Raw genomic sequence first — 22,187 nt, 5'->3', positions numbered from 1 at the left:
AGCCACAAGCAGAGCTACAGAAGCCAAAAAGCAAGGTTAGTCTATTTAGAGATGTTCCCAGAGCTATGGACTTTGGGTTAGGTCTTTGTTTCCTTTTTGGGCAGTGGTACTATCTACACTCTGAGTTTTACAGCCTGAATGGTTATGTTGACCATGGAGTCAGTTGTGTTAAGGTCTGGGGCCTGTGATACTTCTACTTTTTAGAGATGCCATTCATCCCTTACCTCCTATTTATTTATTTTTGTGTTTTTGAGACAGGATGCCTTAAACTTCTCTTTAAGGGGACAGATAGACTGATAGACACAAGGTGGTTGACAGATTCCTCTGCACTGTCAAAATCATAAAAAAGGAAGAACTTTCACTACAGTGTGAATGTGATACTTTACAGGAAAACAAATGAACTCAAAATATGAAGTTTAGTTCAGAGGGATTCACCAATGTTGATTTCTTAGGTGTTTGTTTGTTTGTTGAGATAGGGTCTCTCTGTGTAGCTTTGGAACCTGTCCTGGATCTCACTCTGTAGACTTTGGATCTCACTCTGGGAAGCAGAAGCAGGAGGAACTCTGATTTTTTTTTTTTTTTTTTTTTTTTTTTTTTTACCTGATCTACAAAATGCATTCCAGGACAGCCAGAGCTAGGTAATAGACCCTTTCTAAAACCAAATCAACCCCAAAGACACCAACAAATAAATAATAAAAACAAACTGTCTATGTTGTTGATGGAATGGACAAGTGAAACTTTGAGCTAAGGATAAGTTCTTTCGTGGAGGGCTAGAGATGTTGAGGGAGGGCTAAGCTAGAAGGTTTTATGAATGCAGAAACAGAAGAAGCAAAGTGAAGCAAACAAGTGAAGCAAAAGTTGTATCTGAAGAAAATGGGAATTTTTGCTTTGGGTTTCCTCTTTTAAAATGGTACAAATTTACAAGTTCTCATTCTCAAAGTAGTCAGTGAGATCAGGAAGTCTGAGCAGCTGTTTGTCCTTCCCTTCCTGTCCTGAATGCCTGGGAGGCAAGGTGTGAGGGCTGGTGACAACTGCTTGCTACCTGGATGTGTTTAATGAGGAGCCATGCAGGAATACTTGTTGAGCTCCAGGACTGGGTAGCCACGCTCTGGAGAGAGCAGTTCCTTAGAAGTGGTGTGCTTCTTAATCCTGGAGCAAGCACCGTGTAAGATTGATTTGGAATGGATTAGAGGCTTGCTTTTCTTTATCCACAGGAGAGGGCAAGTGGAAGTCAGAGTGAGAGAGAGCAGTGCTTGCAGCAAGGAAGGCTTTTGGGGTTAGGAGCAGAAGGCATTTGGAAATCAGAGACCTGGAAATAGATTTCCATACTGGGCGAAATGTGGAGGGGTGTGGAGACAGGGATGTTACCTACCTGTGAGTCAGGCAGCAGGGAAGGAAGGAGTCTTTAACCCCTTCCCCATTCCTTTTCTCCCTTCTCTGTCTGTTTTGGTTTTATTTTATTTTACTTTTTAGAATCTGGGACAAAGTGATTTTGGCCACATCTTCTTCAACTACAATACACAAATGCAGTGGCATTTCTTGGGAGATTTGACCTATGTAGCTCTCAGGTAATTTTGCTTTCTGATAGTCACATGCCCATTGTGGTATACATGTGTACACTGAAGTATTTTAGAGTGAATAAGGCAACCTGCACTTAACAAGTTGTATGCTATGCTGGGTGTGATGGCACAATCCGAATCCCAAATACTGTGGAGACAGAGGCAAGAAGATGTGTGTTATCTCTAGGCTAGCCTGGTCTAAATAGCCTGGAATGTTTTAAATAGGCATCTAAAAACCTATTTGTGTGCTTTATGAAATGAACAGTGGAGAATTTCCGTTATGGCTCTGAATTGCCTTTCATTCTCCCTACTCCTCTCCCCTTCCCTCACACCCTTCCTCCTACCCCTCTTCACCTTCACATACTTTACCTGCTCTTCTCTTCTAGCTTTTTGGGACAGGGTCTCTTGTAACCTAGGTCCCTTCATCCAACTGAATAGATACATTGCCCAGTGTGGCTTTAAACTGCTGATTCTCCCCCTACACCCCCCCCCCCACAATTTTAGTTAGTGAATGATGGTTTACCTATTTTTCATTTCTGGACAAATTCAACATCTGGCTGGGGCTACAGCTAGAGAGAGGGCTTGGCCGACACGTACAAGCCCTGGGCTTGAAGATGGATTACGTCTACTGTGTGAAGTTAGCATTACACACATGCAAGAGTTATTTTGAAAGCTCATTAATTTAAAGAGCTAATGAAAAGTCCTCCTGGCATTCAGGAGGTATAATGACTGCTCCACTCCTCTTGTAAGAGTTTGCCCTCTTTGCTAACTTGAGCACCCTGGGCCCCTGTGGGAGTAATGGATTCAGGAAATGTAGAAACAGAAAGTTGTTCTTTTGTTGTGCAGATGATGTCCTTTGCTGTCTCACAGTAGCTTTCTATCATAAAGAGAAAGTCTACTGGATAATAAGACAATGCTACATTTAAAATTTTTATTTTATTTTATTACTTTTTTATTTTATATGTCGACCCATTTTAAATTTTTTAATGAGTCAATTACTATTTAGGACAGAGTCTTGTGTAGTTCTGGCTGGTTTGGAGCTTGGTATGTAGACTATGCTGGCCTCTAAGCGATCCTCTGCCTCTGTGTCTGGAACGAGAGGCGTGTTCCATTCCTGCCAGCTGGACTGTGGCAATCTCCATCTTTCTCAGGTGCTTCCGAGATGAATGCTAGGGAAACCGTGAACCTCAACACATCACCAGAAAAGCCAGAGTTATGTGCTCTCAACGCCTTCCTAGTGGGTTTTACTCACTTGGGTCCTACCATACAGTGGTGATTTTTAAAGTACTTGGCAAACAACAGTGTTGAAATTGGCCCTTTCTTCACTCACCCAGCTTCCACTGGGGTGGCTTCTCCTGGACTTTTGTTTGTGTGGATATGTTACCACTAGTGAGATTCACTTCCATTTTACTTATTTACTTTTTTCTATTTTTTTTTGAGGTAGGGTTTCTCTGCTATTCTCACTCTGTAGACCTGACTCTGCCTTCTGAGTACTGGGATTAAAGGTATGGACCACCGCCACTGGCAGATTATTCTAATTTAGATTATAAACCACTCAGAATCCAGAGATTTTCAGGTTTACTTCAAATTCTGTTTATGTCCTCTACGGGGAAATATTTGCTGTATTTTTTATTGACATATTTAGATTGTCTCAACAATTATCACTTGAAGATTGCAGTCACTTGTTTTGTGGTGTGGGGATCAAACTCAGAGTCATTTTTATAGGTTAGGAAAGCTCTGCTAGGCCACATACCCAAGCCAAAAAGATATTAAAAAAATTGTTTTAATGGAATCTCATTATGTAACCCTGGCTGGCCTGGAACATGAGTGATGGATTAAAATTGTATGCCGCTGTGGCCACCTTAGACTTTCCCTCTCACACCTTGCTAAATTTTTGCTTTTTTCCCTTTCAGAACAAACCCATACAAAATAAGGCAGAAGTATAACCCTGTGCAGAAGGGAAGGCATTTATATGCTAGTTTTCAGCAGATAAACCTTGCTTCTAATTTTAATACTAATGACATTTATAGCCCGTTCCTAAAGGAGATTTTGAATGAATGATGCTTTCTCTAGTTTTATATCCAAGGTTAGTTTGTTTACAGAATAAGTGACCAACATGGGCATACAAGTCCCTTACACTATGGTGTTTTCCTGATTTATACAGAGGAGGATATGTCTGACTGTTGGTTATTGCATGAGCTGCCTCTACAAAGTCCAAGTGAGCTTTGCAATTTGATTCTCCTGCCTCGGCCTGTCAGGTAGTTGAGCTTATTGGTGTGAACCACTGCACTTGGAGGAAGTTATTTTCATTACATCTTTCTTCTCAAACTTTAAAGAGGATATCTTTCTAAGTCTTTATTTACTTATTTTTATGTGTATGGGAGTTTTGTCTGCATGCATGTCTGTACACTAGTTGTGTGCCTGATGCCTGTAGAGGCCAGAAGAGGGAGGGCTTCAGATCCCTTGGCACTGGAGTTAGAGTTAAGAGCTGGAATCCTGTTGCTGGAGATTGACTGTGGACCCTCTGAGAGAGCAGCTGAGCCATCTGTCTCTCTAGCCTCTCGTGCAGGATCTTGCACTATCTTGAACCTATGTGTCCTTCAGTCTCGAAAGTCACCTAATCAGTCAGCATCTCCTTCTGAGTATGGGAAACTGTCTCTCTTACAGTGGCATTTGTAAAGTTTTCCTAAATGCTTGGAAGCTTAAACGTTATCTTTGGCATTGAACATTGACAGTTGTTTTCCTTGAAGAAAGACTTTGCCAGTAGCTCCAATCAGAACTGTATGAAGTGTTCTTTCAAGGAAACAACATGATAGTCCACAAGAAAACCCAACCAGTTCAGGCTTGCAGCTAGCTCACTTTTACAAATGCAGGTCTTTGGGACCGCCAACGTGCTCCCCAATTCAGGGTAGTGCTCCGCAGTTCAGAATAGCACCTTCCATTTTGTCACCAAGAAAGGGAGGAGGAGGAAGAAGGAAAACAAAAGAAGCCTCACTTAACAGTCAGGATTTAGTCAAAGGACTAGTTACTTCATTAAGGGCATTCCCAAACAACACGCGCTCTCTGGTGGGCTCACTAGTGGGTATGGTGAAGAAGGCAGTGGCCACTGGCCTCAACTGCCGATTTCTCCGATGGTGTCGGTTACTGTCGGTTCGGCATTGTCTTGTGTATTTTGAAAGTGGGTCTGACCTCCGGGAAACGCCCGGGGAGTCTAGAGAGACCTCACATTGTGGTGTCGGTGCCGCACCTTTCAGTCTTTAGGAACTGGGCTGTCAGTGAGCGTCGAATCGCACCGGGTATGAGTGCCCGTTCAGCATTGCTCTAAGGGTTTCCGGCGCCAGCAGCAAGCAAACTGGTCCACGGCGAAGCCCAAGTCCTTTCCCTACCGCTCTGCCCATCGTAGTTCGTAGCCGCTTCCCAGGCAAGGCTTGGTGCCTTTCCTGACGTCCGAGTGGTTCGCAATTTTGTTCATACTTTCGAGCGCTAATTATCGAGTCGTTGTTTTGCATCATGGTTTTTGTTTGAGGAGGGAGGCAATTCTTTTAATTTATTAGGGGACTTCCCCGAATGGTTGTTTTCTGTGTAATCCGCTTGTTGCCCCAAGAGGGAAGTCGTTGTGTAAACACTTGTCTCTCAGTACTAAACTCAAAACTGAAAGCAGAGTTAAAGCAGTGTCCCTTGCGGATCTCCGATGACAAGCGCCACAGTGACGACCAGAAGCATCGAGGGTGGTTTGGGATTGCCCGCTTCCCGCACAACCTCGCGGCTCCGGAACGCCGAGGACCCAGCCCGAGCGCCGTGGTCCCCGGTGCGCGCGTTTGCATACGGCGGGGCTGGAGGCAGCGGCGGCCGAGCGCTGCCCTTAAAAGGAGGCGGGCCGTACCACCGCGGCGCCCGCGGGGGGGTCCCGGCGAGCTCGGGCTCCTCGAGGGGATCCGAGGGCCGCGCGCTTCGCTCTCGGAGTGCAAGCCGACTGGGAGCGGGGAGCCCGCGGCGGGCGCCAGAGACGCGACCGGTGGTCTGCAGTGCCCCGAGCGTGCCCCGGGGCGGTGGGCAGCGCCGGTCCCCGGGCTCGAGCGAGGTGCGGCTCGCCCGGCCGCCCCCGGTGCCCGGATGTCCGTCAGGCTCGGCGCGAGCCGAGGCTCCGGGGGGCGGAGGCGGCGCTGAGGACGCGGAGCTGGGGACGCAGCGGCCGGCAGCTGAGCGTCCGCGCGCCCGGGGCGTCCGCTGGGCAGCGTCGCCGACGGCTGCGGTCGATGCGGAGCGCGGCGCGGGCGCAGAGGCCCGCGGGCCGGGGGTTCTGATGGACTCGGGACGCCGGGCTGTGTGAGCCGAGCCATGGCAGCCCACTCCAGGTGAGGCGGCCGGGGGCTTCCCGGACCCTCCGGTGAGCGGCCGCGGGGGCCGGAGCAGGGGTGGCGACGCGGGTGGGGGTGCCGGGGCGGGGACCGCAGGAAGCCACCGGGTCACTGCTATCTCATCCCCGAGTGCCAGGCAGAAAAACAGCGTCTGCACCGGGTGCACAGGGACCGCCCGAAAAGTTAAGGTTAAAGTTACAGCTCCCGCGCGCCGCTGCCCCAAAGAGTTGTTATTTTTCGGCAAGCGAAGTTGGTTTCACTCGCCTGCCAGGGTTCTCACTGACGTGCCCTGGGCAGTCTTCTTTGGCTCTCCGTTGGTGTCTTCAAAAGAAACTTGGAAGTACACTTAATGGAAACTAGAATTCGCCCCGGAGAGGGTGGGGGGGGGGGATTTGCCTGGTGAGTAATGAAGACTTCCCTGCTAGAATGTACGATTCCACAGAAAACGGTGCTGCCAGACCGAATCTGCTGAGTAGGCAGAGGCCGGAATGCGCCCGGTTGGTGAAGAGGAGCGTGGCTAATGACCCGCAGTTGCTGTCAGGGCAGCACTGTGCACCGCAAGGCGCCAGGACCTGCCTTCTTCGGGGTCTGCAGGTTTTGAAAGGAACCTTAAAAAACTTGACCGCGCGCGGGTGATTGCTTGTTAAAGATCCTAGCTGTTGAGTGTCATTGCGTTTCAGTCGTGAAAACAATTGGTGATCAGGGAAACCGGGGGACGAGAGGGGGGGCGGGACGGGGGAAGCACACCACTAAAAACTTTTGCCAGAAGCAGTGTGGCTGCACAGGCTCACAGTTACGCAGTGCAGGGTAGTGACTTGGCGGTGGATCTGGAAGTTTAGCTAACCAATTTTTAGGTCTGAAGACCCGGATCATGGAGAGCAAGCAGTAGATGTGTAAACGTTAGAGATGGAGCAGATAGGACTTGAATTTTTCTAAGAGATTAAAAACTTTCGAGGAAGGAAAGAACTTCCTACAGAGAAAAGATCCTCAATGATGCCTACTTTAAAAACAAATTTAACCTCAGCTCAGCTTAATTTCTGCCTCCGTTTTATTGCGTGTTCGAAGGAAGGGGTTCATAACAGAGCATAGGGGTAGAGGAACAGAATTCGCATCTGTAAAAACTTTTGCTGAATGCTAACGAAAAAGTAATCTTTGTTTGCATGGAATATAGCCCCAAACCCTACATTCCCGGCCCTTGAGCTCTGGGCACAAACAGGAGCTGTAGATTTTCATAATGGCATTGCATTTACCACAGGTGTCTTAAGTCTCTCACATTTGCCACTTGTTTGAAATTAAGAACTGCTTATCTTCTTTGCTGTTATACCATTACTTTGTCAGTGACACACTTTGATAAATACTGTCTTACACAATTTGTTTCCTTTGTGTACCAATGTAATTAATTTTGTGTTAAAAAGATACCCTGAGTCCCATTATTTATCTCACTGCCTCAGGAGCCCATGGCACAAAACTTGGAGTGAAAGTACCCCTATAAAATGGTTAACACAGGCAGATCATGGGAATTTGAACCCAGGTTCTGTTGTTCCAATGCCTGAGCCCTTAGACTAATACAAAATGTAAAATGAGATAATGTAAATGAGATAAAAGATAAATTGGATACTGTGTGTTTCAGACACAGCATTAAGCTGTGGTAAAGTTACCTCTTTTGTCACCTAAATAGATAAGTACTTTATTATCTACACTTGGTAGTTAAGGAAACTGAGGCCTAGCCAGGGTGTTTCTAGGGTCACACAGGTGGTACACGCCTGACCCCAGGTGGACTGTGTAGCTGCTACAGTGTAGCGCCTCCTGGGTTGCCTGTTGGTTGCCTCTGTAGCTGTGATTCACTGTAAGAGCACATAAAATTATTTCTAAGATTGCTCTGCTGCAAGATGCTAAAATCTAAGTTGTCAGCGAGGTTCCTCAATGCATTAGCAAATTAAAATAGGAGGCCCAGACATTATTTCTGGTCCCTATCTGGCCTGACTACCTGCTTTGGAACTAGAGACAAAGCTACTACAGGAGGTCACTGTTGGTGGTTTTTCTTAGCCTCCATGTTGAGAGTGAATGCCATATCTCTTCAGGTTATACCTTGAATGTAATCTGTCCGAGCTTGTGAAGAAATCTTGGTATGATAGAGTAGATAACCGCTGAGATTCAAAGAGAGGATGTATGGAAAAGAGTCCCCAAAGTCAGGCCAAGTTTCCATGGGAAGGGCTAAGAAATGGAAGCCTTCTTTGTGAAGCCATGAGCACAAATTGTTTGTTCTTGTGACACTTAATTTGGATTGTCAGGCTCATTGCACTTAGAGGTACACAGCTCACTGTTTAACCACAGTGGTTAAGAGCACTGGCTGCTCTTGCAGAGAACCCCAGCTCTGTTCCCAGCACCCATATAGCAGCTCACAACCACCTGTAACTCCAGTTCCAGGAGATCCAGTGCCCCTCCTGGCTTCCTGGGATGTCAGGCAGAACACATACATACAGGCAAAAACACTTACAATTAATATAAAATCCCAACAAGCCTACATTTCTCTGTGCAAAGACATAACTGTCCGTGGGAGCTTGGGGCTCCTGTTGCAGTGAACATGGGTGTAGGGACCAGCCATTCCTGACTTAGTGCTGAGTGAATGAATGGATGTGCATTCACTTTGCCTCCCTGTGGTTCCTCAAGGCAGGACAGTGTTGCTCTCTTTTTGTTCCTGTATCAGTTGTGAAAGATGGGTAATGATTTCTGGGCTCACAAGCAGCCCAGAAATGCTACCAAGTCCTGAAAGTGGGTTATTAGTTTTTGTTTTGCTTTGGTGGTAGATCCCTCCTTCCCTGCCTCTCTCCCTCCCTGTATCTGGCTGTCCTGGAACTCACTATGGAGAACAGGCTGGCCTCAAAATCATGATCCACTTTCCCCTCCTGAGTTATATAACTCAAAGGCACGTGTCCCCATGTTTGGTAGTAGATTTTTAAAGAAATGGAAGACATTTGTTTACTACTACTTGGGGGAAAAAAGGTTTATTTAGGATCAGAGTTGGGAGTTTGTCACAGCAGGTGCATATGCTATGTTCCAGTCCAGTGTGCTCTTTCTCTAGAACTTGTAAACATAACACACCCTGAGCTCACTTCCTTGAGAGAACTGGTAGAAGCTTGATTTCTTCAATGTGAAACGGTTACAGAATCTCTGCTATGTAGAGACTGTTCTTTATGGAATTACAGAAATGATTTAGTAAACTCAACAGCATTGGACTTATCCCATGCAGAATGCTGCTGTGTGCTGAGGGACAATTGTTGATTGCTAGAGCAAAAAGGAGGTATGTGTCTGAGTTTCCAGCGCCCACCCCAGTTCCTACATTGAAACAAGTCAGTGGATTCTAGGATGGAAAACATCTATCTTCTATCAGGGATTAATCAGTTGCAAAACTCTCCTTGTGCTGGGCTATGATAGACTCCAGCATTTGGGAATTAGAGGCAACAACAGCTCCAAGTTCAAAACCAGCCAGGGCAATCCTTTGTGCTATGAGAGTCATCCTGACCCACACCTACAACGGGAAAGGAAGGGTATCTGGGTGACATGGGGGAGTTGCACTTATTCTTTGTGAGAGAATTGCACTTGGTGGTTGAAGCCCTCCAGGCATTGCAAAAAGAGACTAGGACTAGCCAGCTCTCTCATGGTTTTCCTTTGGAACTTTGACTACTAAGTCCTTACTAAGGAAGCCCCAAAAGTTGATGAAGATGTGACATCAGGTCATTCCTAAGCTTAATACAAAGCTGTTTTTTAGTAGCTCTCTCTGATTCTAGGGAGAGAAACTGTTCCTGTTGTGTAAAGGACTGCCCTCAAACTGGTACAGAACCAGTTTGGCCCCACCCTGGGCCTCCCCCGCCTCCTGGGGAGCTACTGATTACCTGGGAGAAAACCCAGAATGCAAAGTGATTAAACAGAATAATTATCGGGAAAGTACAGTCAAGGGAGAGATTTGGAGGGTGTGTGTGCCAGTCCTTGACCCCCTGACTAGCCCCCTCGGTCCTCCATGGTACCTTTATACACAGTGCCTGGCAGACGAGACACAAACAGGTCTTCAGGGGTTACTTTCTAGTTCATCGTCAGAGCCCAGCGAGCTCCCTGACTCACTGTCTAGTTCTTTCCAAGATGAAGGTTGCAGGAGCCATGACTCATTCTTTCTTAAAGTCAGCTGGCTTATGGGGATATTGTTTGGCAAAATAAGTGGAAATGATCTCCTAAGAGATCTAGGTGGTTCTGTGGCTTAGCATGAGTTGTTCCACAGAGTTTGTGAGAGGGAGACTCCATGGATGCTGTTAGAATCTCAAGTATATTTAGGGAGGAAACAGTCTCCATGGATGAGGGCTGACAGGACATTTCTGTCTGATTCCAGCTGATGTGTGACTGGAAAGCTGTAGGAAGGGAATAAATGGCTGTAGCTCTGAAGTGTTCTACAACTCTGCTGCCTTTATCTGTATAAATCTCACTTTCTCAGTTTTTTTGGGCTTCTCCAATTCATTTGTTTCCTGGGACTCACAAATGCATTTCAATTCAGAATGTGAACTGTTTTGGAAATACAGTTTGTACCCCTAGGAACTTTATTTCCTGGTTCAGCCACATGACTGAATAGAGCTGGAGTATAGTTCCTTTGCAGGTGCACTAATTTTATTGCTCTCTGTGTAACTTATAGCTTAAACACTTACCTGCCTTTTTACTCTCTGAAGTGGGAGTCTACCTTTGCCTTAGATTGTTGTCTTTCAGTTCATGATAAGCATAACATGCACGGATTTGCTCCAAGTAGTAGAGTAGGGAGACTGCATGGCTTTCTCATACAGGAGCATGGTGTGGTGTCACACACTTAATCCCAGCAGTCTGCAGGCAGAGGAGGGTGGATCTCTGAGTTCCAGGCCAGCGGGGTTGGTCTATGTAGAGTTCCAGGACAGCCAGGGCTGCATTGTAAGAGAAAGTAACAGTTGAAGTTTAGTTTTAGATTTAGCAAAAAAAAAAAAAAAAAAATTGTAATTTTGTTTCTGATGATGCCCCCTGGAGTCCTGAGCACTGACTTGGGGGAGTCTAAAGAGTCTACCTTCCCTGTGCACTTTCCTCTCTCCGATCTTTGCTGAGAGTTAAAGCTTAATCCAGTGGTTTATCTGGTGGACTTGGGGATCCCAAGAGCTGCCTCCTTCTCTTTGCTCTTGTTGGTTTATTAGCTTTGCTTTTAATTTAACCGGCTTAAATGCCTGTAGGAGTCTCAAGGCAAGAATTTGATGTTAAAGTATTAACAGCAATTTCTCAGTAGTGACTTTATCTTGTCCAAAGTTAGCAGAAGTAAACAAGGGAGAAATATTTTTATTGACACTTTATAAATCGTGTTTATTTTAGAATTAGGCCTTATCTTTTCAAAGGACACCCACAGTTTGACCACAACTAAAAACTACTAAGAACTGTCTTTCCATTTCTGTTACTCAGAGGGGTGATTGGTGGCTGCAGGGTCCTTTAAGAAGGCCTGGGGAGCAGTAAGAATCTAATCTCTCAGCTTGCTTCTGGGTTGGCAACTGAACACATGAAGTCAAGGAGTGTTTTAGGGATGAGAGTCCTGGTTTTTGGCTGAACACGAGACTCACCAAGGTACTTGTTAAGGCCAGTGTGGCTTCCCTTCCCCCAGAGCTGCTGATTGGTCAGGTTCTGGGTGGAGCCAGGGTGGAACCCTGCTGGCACCGAGGCCAGGGGCCCACATATCAGCTCTGAGAACTGGTTAGTGAGACAGGAAGAAGTCATGCAAATGCAATGTGGTTAAATTTTTATTTACAGCATAACTCAGGTATACACTTTCTCCTGCCACCCCAGAACAGAATGGCAGAGAATGTAGACAGCTCTCTTGGTCCCTGTTCGTATTGTAGTTGGTCACTGAGATGTTAATGCTGTTTGTGATCTAAGTGTGAAGGAAGGGACAAGGACAGCAGTAGGTTGTGTGGCACTTGGCAGGGACCGCTGCTTTCAAAGGACTCGATGTTTGGTTGGCCCTGTTGGCTCTCTTCCTATATCGCTTAGCCACACTCTCGCCCACTCCTCCCCTCTACGGTTCACCAGGTGCCCGGCCAAAGTTACGCAGACTATGAAACCCAAGTGAAAGCTATGTGTTTGCTGGACAAAAGCATTGCCCTGGTGTCCTGTTGTCAAACACTCTCAGTAAGGAATTCTTAAGTGGCAACCAGTACTGGGGAGTTAGTGTTAAGTGATGGCATATGTCACTTCCTGTAACAGCCTTCAGGAAGCAATGCAGGAGGTACTGTGACTTCTCTGTTCTTGGAACACTCCTTCCTCCAGGGGGCTGCCCTGTCAGAAGCAGAAGCTGGTGAAATATGGAGCCCAACTCCAGGGCGCTGTGCGGTATAATTAAATTTTGATTTGGTGCATATGTTTCTGTGGCCTCAACAGACCACAGTCACCACGTGACATTCACCCTGGGTAGCAAGTCTGGGTTGTTTGTTAAAGCTGCACACCCTCATCTTCCCTACCCCCACTTAAAAACACAGGTGTATCTGATTCACTGTGGATATAAATATATGGGAAAATGCTGTAAAATTAGCCAGCCAGTTCTCACAGAACAAGGGAAACTGACGGTTTGGTAGAAAATATTTCTTTTTAGCCCTTTAGCTGACTCAGATATTTCTAAGTAACAAGGCCCTTCTTAGTAGTTTTGAGTTACCAGAATGCCGATTAAAGGGAGCCTATGGTATTCTAATTATGTTATTTTAATTTATTTTCCTGAAAGGAAGAAATTCATCTCAGAGACAGTATGCTGGATTTTAAATAGTTTTAATTGGCTAAAAAACAAAGTCTGTGTAGATTTAAAGTTAACTCAAGCTTTAATAGTACATATTGTTTTCCAGCAACTTGGAGTTACATTACACTCAGGAATTGTTTTCCTGTTTTTCTTTCACAGCCTGTGTCTTCCATCCTTTCCAGTCTCCTTTCAGACACAGGCCATGCCTTTATGAACTCCTTTTTAAAAGCTATGTACCCAACCTCCTGAATGCAGAGGCCAGCTGATCTCTGTGAGTTTGAGGCTAATGTGGTCTATAAAGCAATTTCCAGGATGGCCAGGGCTACATGAAGAAATGTCTGGAAAAACCTGAAAACAAAACTAACAAACAAACAAAAAACAAAGACTACATAGGAGCAATTATGTAAATTGCCAGGGTATGAGGGTTTTCATTTGTGTGCCTCAACAGCAAGGGCTTGTATCTAGAAATGCCTTCCTTATCCTCATTCTAGCCTGCACATTGGCCTAAGGATGAAGCGATAGTCTTCGGGCTCATTTCATTTCTCTTTGAGTTTAATTGTAGTTCTTAAATGTCTGGAACCTTTCGTGTCTAGGGCAAAGCTTCGTTTCTTCTGAGGTCACCCCTGTTCCTCGATGCTGCTGACATGGTAGCATTTCCCACTCCCACTGCCTCAGGAGTGCTGGGCAAGTGTTCTGCCACCATGCTGCTCTGTCCTCCCTTTCCTTAAATAGCATCCTGAATGGTGACTAGGCAGCTCCAGTAAGTCACCAACTGTCACTCAGTCTTCTGTTTCCCATGTCACATCACACTTTAGGGTTGTTCTGTCCCTGTGAAAAGCAATGGCTTCATTAAGATGTCTGTCCACTGCAGTTAACTCGTTTAAACCGCACAGTTCACTTATGTTTCCTGGGTTTTTTGCCTGCGTATCTGTCTCTGCAGCACATGTACCTGTGGAGGTCAGAAAGAGGGCATCAGACTCCCTGGAGTTGAAGTTACAGATGGTTGTATGCATAGATGCTGGGCACCCATACTCATGTCCTCCAGAAGAGCAGCCGAGTTTTTTAATCACCTTACTAAGTAGTATAGCATTGACCATAGTGGGTTTCTGAAGATTTTATTTTTATTTTTGGTTTTTAGAGACAGGGTTTCTTTGTGTAGCCTTGGCTGTCCTGGAACTTGCTCTGTAGACCAGGCTGACCTGAACTCAGATCCACTTGCCTCTGCCTCCCACGTGCTGGGATTAATTTTCTTCCTCAGAGGGAAAGTTTTAAAGTTAAATTTATGTATAAAAAAAACTGACCAGTATGTATTTGGCCTACTTTAGTGTTGAGTTCTTTAGCATTTGCCTTTTCTAGTTTGTCAAGCAAGCCACAGATTTTGGACCCAGAATGTTGTCTGCATGGAGGTCACTGACCTTATCTATCCTTTTAATTGCGGGCTTTGGCCCTTTATCTTCTGTGTGAAGACAATGGTGGAGTACGACTTCCTTTGGGCTAGCCTGGCCTTCCCATTGGTGATGCAGTAGACACCACCATCTTGTGACAAAATGGGCTAGATGGAGTGCACAACACCCATGAAGGACAGGTGGTCTCTTCGCAGGGACCACTCCTTTGCAGTCAGCTTTTTTATCAGCCTGGGTAAGCAGCAGGTTCCGAAGCAGTCTAGTGCGCAAGCTCTAGATTTTGCGCAGGGCCTGGGAGAAATGGCTAATGGCTAGAGGTACTTTGAGACACACAGGATAGACAGCCCTTTGCCCCTGCAGCTGTGTGCAGTAGAACAACTGGACAAAGCCTGCGAAGTCTCTTTTGGACTGGATGTCTTGTCCAGTACCAAAGTTTTCAAACCGAAGAGTCACCGGTTTTTGGGTTTCCTGCTTTTTCACGGCAAGGGCTGGGGCCACCTTTCCTGAACCATTTACCTTTTTTCAGTGTCTTGCTCCTCTGGCGGAGAAAGCCGGCTTTTAAAGTCACCCACCCTACCCATTCCCCGAGATTGCTATGTCAATTACAGTTAATCCTCGTTCCCAGACCCATACAGCCATTAACCTACTTTCTGCCCGTGTAAAATGGCCTTTTCTGGGCATTTTATATACATGGATTCATAAATGGAATGTAGTGGTTTCTTGGGTGCAGTTTTTTTTTCCCCTCCTCTCACTTAAATAACTTTTGAGGTTCTTTTATGGTCTGGTCTGTGTAGTTCTGTTGTACTTACTGTTGAAGAGCAGTTGCAGTGTGGGTTCGGGTGAACAGGTTGTTTTGCATTCCCCCTCTCCCCCTCCCAGTTAGGAATACTTTTATAAAATTTCCTTGCAAGTTTTTGTGAGATTATTTTACTTTTTCTGAGTTACGTACTCAGAGGTGAAGTTTATGGCTTCTGTGATCATTTTATGCTTACTTTTAGATTTTGTGTGCCTGTGTATATGTGAGCATGCACACTTCCTAAGGTAAGAGCAGCAATTAGAGGCCAACTTAGAGAACTGGCATTTAACCTCCACATGGGTTCTGGAAGTTGAAGTCAGAGTGCCAGATTTCTTCAGCATCTTATCTTCATCTTGTGAGTCATTTTACAGCCCATGCTTACTTTTTTCTTTTAAGAAATTACCAAGTTGATTTTCCAATTATTTGTCCATTTTAGGCTAAATTTAGCAGGTCTGATTTTGGAAGTTATTTGCTGTCTTTATAGTTGTGTGGGCTGTGACAGGAATTGGCTATGGATGTGACCAACTTTGTATTTGATTGTTAGAAAATGTATTATTTTTAATTTATATGGTTTAAGACAACTCCCACATGAAGTAGACCTTTATCTTCCTTCCTTCCTTCCCCTCCCCTCCCCCCTTTCCCTCCCTCCCTCCTTTTTTCTAGACAGGGTCTCTCTCTATACCTCTGGCTTTATGCTTTCTGTTACCTGTGTGCAGGGCACTAAGCTGGGTAAGATGGACAGTCATCTTCTCTATGAGGTCAGATATCAGCCAACAAAAAAAGCAAATAAAGTAAATGTGAACTGGCCCATGCTGCTGTCATGTGACATGGTCCTTCAGTCCTCAAAGGGGCCATGGCCCACAGGTTGACAACTGCTGAGGTAGATAGTCAGATGTCAGTTAGCCCAGCCACTAAGTACCAAATCTTAAAGCTAACCCACCTGCCGAAATAGAGGACTGCTCATGGGGAGTAGGCTGCAAGGGAGCCTTCAGCTCTCCAGATCTTTATGAGGTTATAGGTAATTTTTACATTATTTTATCAAAGCCTAGGGAGGAGCTTGGGGACACTGGGGACTGTTACAGATTGAAGGCACATGTTTCCATGTGCTTTTTCTCAGGGTTCTGTGGCTTCCTGAGGAGGCATGATCACAGAAGGTGCCACAGAACTGTGAAATACGGCAGGGCCCACTCATCATCACATCTCCCCATCCCTCTACCCAGAGTTATTTTCAAGTGCTGTGTTTATTTAGTCCTGGACTTTTGTGGCTTGGTCCTTGATTTTTCTTTTTCTTTAACAAATGCTTCATGAGCATATAAAAATTGTGGTTTTTCTCTATCTTTAGATACTAGAATTAGATGAGTTGGGCGGTATAACTGTCTTCGAAAAATAATGATGTTTTTTTTCCTTATAACTTATGAGTTGATCTGCCATGGTCTGAGAGATGACTAAAAGGCGCATACGACTAATTGGTGTTCTATTAACCGTGGTATATCCTGAGTTGTTCTCACTTTACAAATATTGGATATCTTTTTATAAAACTATTATTGGCTGGGTGGTGGAGGCTGAGTTCAATACCAGCATGGTCTTCGGAGCAAGTTTCAGGACAGCCAAGCTACACAGAGAAACCCTGTCTCAAAAAAACAAAAACAAAACAAACAAACAAAAAAAAATCAGAAAAGACCCAAACAAATAACAACAAACTTTTATTATTATTATCTTATCTCCACACCATGTGTGTGCAGTGCTTACAGAGGCCACAAGAAGGCATTGGATCGCTTGGAACTGCAGGTATAAACACTTTAGAACATTATGTCAGTGCTGGGAATCTAACCCTGGTCAGGGATTTAATTGCTGGGCCATCTCTCCAGCCCTTTCAGTGTTTTTGGTGCATGGGTACAGTAACAGTTCTTCCTTCTCCTCTTACAGACAAGACCTCACTTTGTAGCCAAGGCTGACTTTAAGTGTGTCATCCTTCTGTCCCTCAACCCCCTGAGAGCTGAAGACCATTGTTAACTATTCCTGGCTTATACCTTTTAAATGAGCCATTCTGTTGTATCTTTCAGAAGGTTAGAGGTAATTTTCTTTTGTCTTTAAACATGTGTTTTACCTTAGCTTACAGGCTGAGGGACAGTTCCACAAACCTTCATTCTGCAACTCCTCCCCAAAGCACCCACTTTTTTTTTTGGCCTGATAACCACCATCAAAGTCTGTCTGATGGTGATGGCGCAGCACACCAAGCTTCCTTCTTTAGTGTTAGTCTTTGCTGAAAATGCTTTGAGAGTTAAAAAAAAATGGATTTATTTGTTTTATGTGTTACGGGTGTTCTGCCCATATGCAGGTGCATCATGTGTGTGCAATGCCCAGGAAGGTTAAAAAAAAAAAAAAAAAGAGGCCATCAGACCTCTAGTTACAGATAGCTGTGAGTCATGTGGGTGCTAGCAACAGCATCCCGGGCTCCTGCAAGAGCAGTATGCTCCTCAGCTCCAGCTTTGAGACTCTTCTTTGTGCCACTTTGCTGTGTGTGTGTGTCCCAGGTGAGGGTGAGCAGTGGTGAGTGTGAGCCACCATGCTTGTGTGTTTTCATGAGATGATTGTGAAAGGGAGTGCCAGTGGCTCTGGAATCACCATTCTGTCCTGGAGACAGTGGGGTCGGGGTTCTGTTTGCCTCTGTTTCACCAGAGAGTTGTAGAAGTATGCTCTGGCCCTTGCCCTGGCCTGAATGATTTAATGTGATCTCAACATGGCTCTAGGCATGCTGTGGTTTTGAGTAGCATCTCATTTAATCTAGCTACCCTCCTAGTCTTCTTCACATGGTCTCCCACAGACTTGCTTGCCATTTTCAAGTAGGCTGGCTGCTACCAAGCCCTGGGAACATCCTGTCTCTACCTTTTCCCTCCTCCTACCGCCTCCCTCCTGGCATTTTACATGGGTGCTGGGGATTCGAACTCAGATCCTTGTGTTCTTACTCACTGAGCCATCTCTCCAGCTTGGGGGGTGGGGTGGGGTGGGGTGGGGAATTCTTTAAGGGCAATTTGTAATGGTGAACTTTGACACCAGATATGATACAAAGTAGATAAATAGCTAAGCTCTGTGTGTATATATGTGTGTGTGTGTGTGTGTGTGTGTGTGTGTGTGTGTGTGTTTTGGGGGTGGGGCTTTCAGGAAAAATCTTCTTTGGAATATAAAGAAGGAAGTGCAATTCTGATAGTCTCTTTAGAGGCATAAACCAAAAGGTGAAGAAATGGGCCACTAGCCCAGAGAGGATTAATTTTCTGAATTCTCACAAACACTTAATACTCAAATAGGGAAAATCTTGATTTTTAAAAACAAGATTGGGGTAGGGCCACAAGGAAATTGAAGCCAGGCTCAGTTCTGGATCATTTGTTTCCCTGGAGAGCTACACCCAGAAGCAAAGCCAAGCGTGCTCATCCCTGCACCCGGAAGGCTCAGATGGGGCCAGCCTGGGGTCTACACCAAAACCCTTGTCCAAAACAGGGAGACAGTGTACCTGAGACCAAGCCAGAGCAAGCCTTTGAAGGGCTTAGGTCAGGGCCAGCTTGCATGGTGATCAGAGACACTGAGAATGCACAGACAGACCCACATGTTCCTGCTTGGCTAACACCATTTTGCAAGTTTTGGGCCACTGTTTTTCTTTCCTTGTATAGATTCACTATAAGTCTGGTAGGTGACTTGAGCTTCCAAATCTTTCCTTTCTTCTAAAACTTGAGATAAATTGCCATCTGGGTCCAGAGACCAGGATCTCACGGAGAGATGGAGGCATCCTGGTGGGCTATATAAAACTTACAAACACTCAGAGGACAAGAGAAAGCCCTGCTACAGATTATGACAGCATAGTCTTACAAAATGAATTTATGTCTTGATCACTGCCTATTATTAGTATTTACTTTTATACATATTTACAAATTGTGGATGTCAGTATACATTTTTAAAAAAATATTTTAGAGTGTATATTATTAGCTAAAGTTCAGGAATATAGTTTTTTTCCTCCTAAACTATGAAGGGCATAAACTTTAAAGTGGACAGAGATGACCCAACGCACAGAACTATTTGCAGCTTATTTTTTGGTACATATGTGGGGAGGTGATTTAAACATGAGTAAACCTCCTGTTCCTGCTCTAATTTTTTTTCCCTTTGGATGGTGTTATTTTTGTTTTTAAAAACAGTACAATGTAGAATGTTAAAAAAAAAAAAAAGAATAACAACAACAAAAAAATGTACAATGATGGAGGTGTGGCTTTGCACTGGGAGCCAGAGGCAGAGGCAGGTGGATCCCTGCAAGTTTGTGGCCAGCCTGGTCTATAGAGTGTGAGTTCCAGGACAGGCAGGGCGACATGGAAAAACCTTGTCTGGGAAACAAACAAAAAATCCAAAGCAAACAAAAAGTCTATTAAATGAATGGTAGGATGACTGAGCTGTGGGTATATTATTGCCAGGGCTGTGTTACTCAAACTGTGGGCAGGCAGGCGGGGCCCCAGGGAAGGAGAGGGGATCATTTGATGTCATCATTCTGCATGGGTTGGGCCTTTGATTTTTGAGCTCAAGGCTTACTCTCAGAGTCTTCCCTTTGGGCCATGATGAGATAAATGTGGGAATAACTAGATGCCCTTCCAGGAGATCTGGGTGCGGAACTCTAGATAACCAGGGGCCCCAAGCTGAAGATGGGCAAGTTGTAATTTGTCAGTCAGGTTATCTGATGCTGGTACCCTGTTCTGCTACTCCCGTATTTGAGTAGAATGTTACATAAATGCTCCAGCCATTTCTTAGCAACTTTGAGGGAGAAGTTGAATTTCTGACTCGGAAAGCTGGGGTCTCCCCAGGGGCAGATGAGGGTGGCTGACTTTGACCATGAGGGTGGAAGAGGATAGAAGCTCACTCTACCTCTGTTGGAATAAAGACCCTTTAACATACTCAGATCTAGTGGTACTGACTTCACCTGGCATTTTTGGAATATGAATTCGGTCACAGATCTGCTCTCTTAGCCTGTGCCACACCCGGTCTCCTGCCCCTGCCATTTACTCCATCCTGCCATGGAGGTTTTCAGTATAGTTAACTAAAATTCATTTCCTTACTTTAGGTTCAGCCAGAGCCAATGCCTAGGATGGTTTTAGGCTTTGTGTGCCTTCTCATTTCCTCTAACACACACCTCCCCACTGGAGAAGCTACTGATAGGGTTAAGGGCCACACACAGGGGGCGCCAGGGGTGCGAAAGTGGCACTGGGACCCAGGCCAGCCTTTTCCTTCAAGTCAGGAATGTGGATAACTAGAATTTAATGTAACTATTTCCACCTAGCTAGGTGGTGGTGTCACACACCTTTAATCCCAGCACTCTGGGAGACAGAGACAGGTGGATTTCTGAGTTTGAGATCAGCCTGATCTCCAGAGAGACAGCTAAAGATATACAGAGAAACCCTGTCTTGGGTGGGGGCGGGAACCAAGCAAGTTAAAAGTGAATGTAAAAATCCCACGAGCTAGAGAGATGGCCCAGCGTTTCATGAGGACTGGCTGCCCTTACAGGGCTGGTTGTGATTCCCAGCACTCATGTGGTGGCTAACAATGATGTAAAGTAGAGTTCCCGGGATCCGACCCCCTCGTTTGGCCTGTACATGGCACACTGGCATACGTTAGGCACCATACACTAAATAATTAAGTATTTAGAAAGAGGCATAAAGTCACTTGCAATAGGACATTGGAGCAGTGTGCGCATAGCAAGGCTTGAATCCTGGAGAACTTGCCCTGAGCTGTTCACCTAGCCCAGAGAACTGATTAGCAGTGATTAGCTTTGCCTCATCATCTGAGGCCCCACCCAGCTAATTTAATTTCCTTTTTAATTCTGACACCCACCTTTCCCTAGGACAGTGGTGTATGTCTCAGTAACTTGAGGGCATTGTTGTGGTGGTGGGCTGTTGTTCCTGGAAATAATTAGGGTGGCCCAGCAGAGAGAGAGAGAGAGAGAGAGAGAGAGAGAGAGAGAGAGAGAGAGAGAGAGAGTATTGTCCCCACAAATTATCAGGGCTTCTTTCAATCCGTGAGAAATGTGAGTTGGGGGTTGGGGTGAGATAGGTACAAACAGCCCCTGTTGAATGATGATTACTCTTTACAATGCTTGCTCCAGGGGTCATGCCCCCCCCACTTCTGCTCATCTTTCAAGACCCAGTTCAGATGTCTGCCCACTGTTCACGAAACCCAGGCTCCTCAGAGCGTCTGCTCCTCATTCCTCAACACTAACCAACCTCTACTTCCTTCCTTGTGAATCTCCTCAGGGTGTAGAATCTTAATTTCTTACATCTGGCATGCAAAAAGTCAATATTTCCTGGAAATCAGTGAATTTTCTGTTGTCACTCTTGAGGTGTAAAGTGTTAGGGTACAGGAAACTATGTATTTATGCACTTGAATAAGCTTAAGAAGATGCCATTGTATTCCAAGACAAGTATTTTATAATCAAAAAATCAATGTTATCATGGCACAGGTGTTTGGCAATTTTGAATGTTTGCTTTTGTTCGCTTAAGGCAGATATGAGCCTCTGCTTTTCGGAGATAGGTGAGACACGAACATTTTAAGGGCATACTTGCTTAAGAATCCTTAGATTTTAGTTTCTTAGTCACAAAGGGAAGATGCTCCATTGAGATCAATACACACCCCTTGTTTTATACAAGCGGGTGGCCTGTTGGTCCCCCCCCCAGGAAACTATGATATATTCTGCACATAAATGTTGATGCTTGAGCCAAAATCCAGCCGAGGAACCCTGGTAAGCTCTGTGCAGCTCACAACACCACAGAGCAGAGTTTTAACGAAGGGAGACTGCTCCAGAGAAACAGTAATGTACTGTTTAAGGAGATGCTAGTGACAGCGGGTTATGATGAAAGTGAGAATATTTAGAAACATGTAATTGTTGCTGTTGCCACATGAAGCTTGGGTGCATACTTCCAGCTTTCTCCTGTAACAGTTCCCCTGTTCCTCCTACTTGAAATGCCTGGAGTGAGGTGCACTAAGACTGGCTCTAGCTTTTATGAGATTCAACTCTTCGAAAACAAGTGTGGCGTGGGTAACCAAATCACCACAAAGGGAGAGGTAAATACAAGTCAGGGTGAAGAGAGAAGACATGCCGATGTTTCCCGTAAACATCTTTATGGACAAACTTTTGTTGTTCACTTTGTATAATATGCAAATAAGATTAAATGCTAGATCCTGATTATAAAAACGTAGCAAGTTTCTTCTCTTTAATATTGTACCCACAGCAGTCTAACTGTTGAAAATACAGTTGACAAGAGCTTGTGT

The 22,187-nt window shown here is 45.1% G+C and overlaps 1 protein-coding gene across 2 annotated transcripts in view; it reads left to right on the top strand.

Moving 5' to 3' along the window:
- Nucleotides 1–5,749: 5,749 nt before the first annotated feature.
- Nucleotides 5,750–22,187, top strand: part of Aff1 (ALF transcription elongation factor 1) — a 99,587-nt gene continuing 83,149 nt past the window's right edge. For both annotated transcript variants that reach the window (XM_051198132.1, XM_051198131.1), the window contains exon 1: nucleotides 5,750–5,914. In XM_051198132.1, the coding sequence (XP_051054089.1) occupies nucleotides 5,898–5,914 (17 nt within the window). In that variant the 5' untranslated portion in view covers nucleotides 5,750–5,897. The remainder of the gene's footprint in view (nucleotides 5,915–22,187) is intronic.

The sequence above is a fragment of the Phodopus roborovskii genome, unplaced genomic scaffold, assembly GCF_943737965.1.
Source record: "Phodopus roborovskii unplaced genomic scaffold, PHOROB, whole genome shotgun sequence".
Taxonomy (NCBI): Eukaryota; Metazoa; Chordata; class Mammalia; order Rodentia; family Cricetidae; genus Phodopus; species Phodopus roborovskii.
The sequence above is the reverse complement of the archived record's forward strand: the minus strand, read 5'-3'. Positions and strand labels throughout refer to the sequence as shown.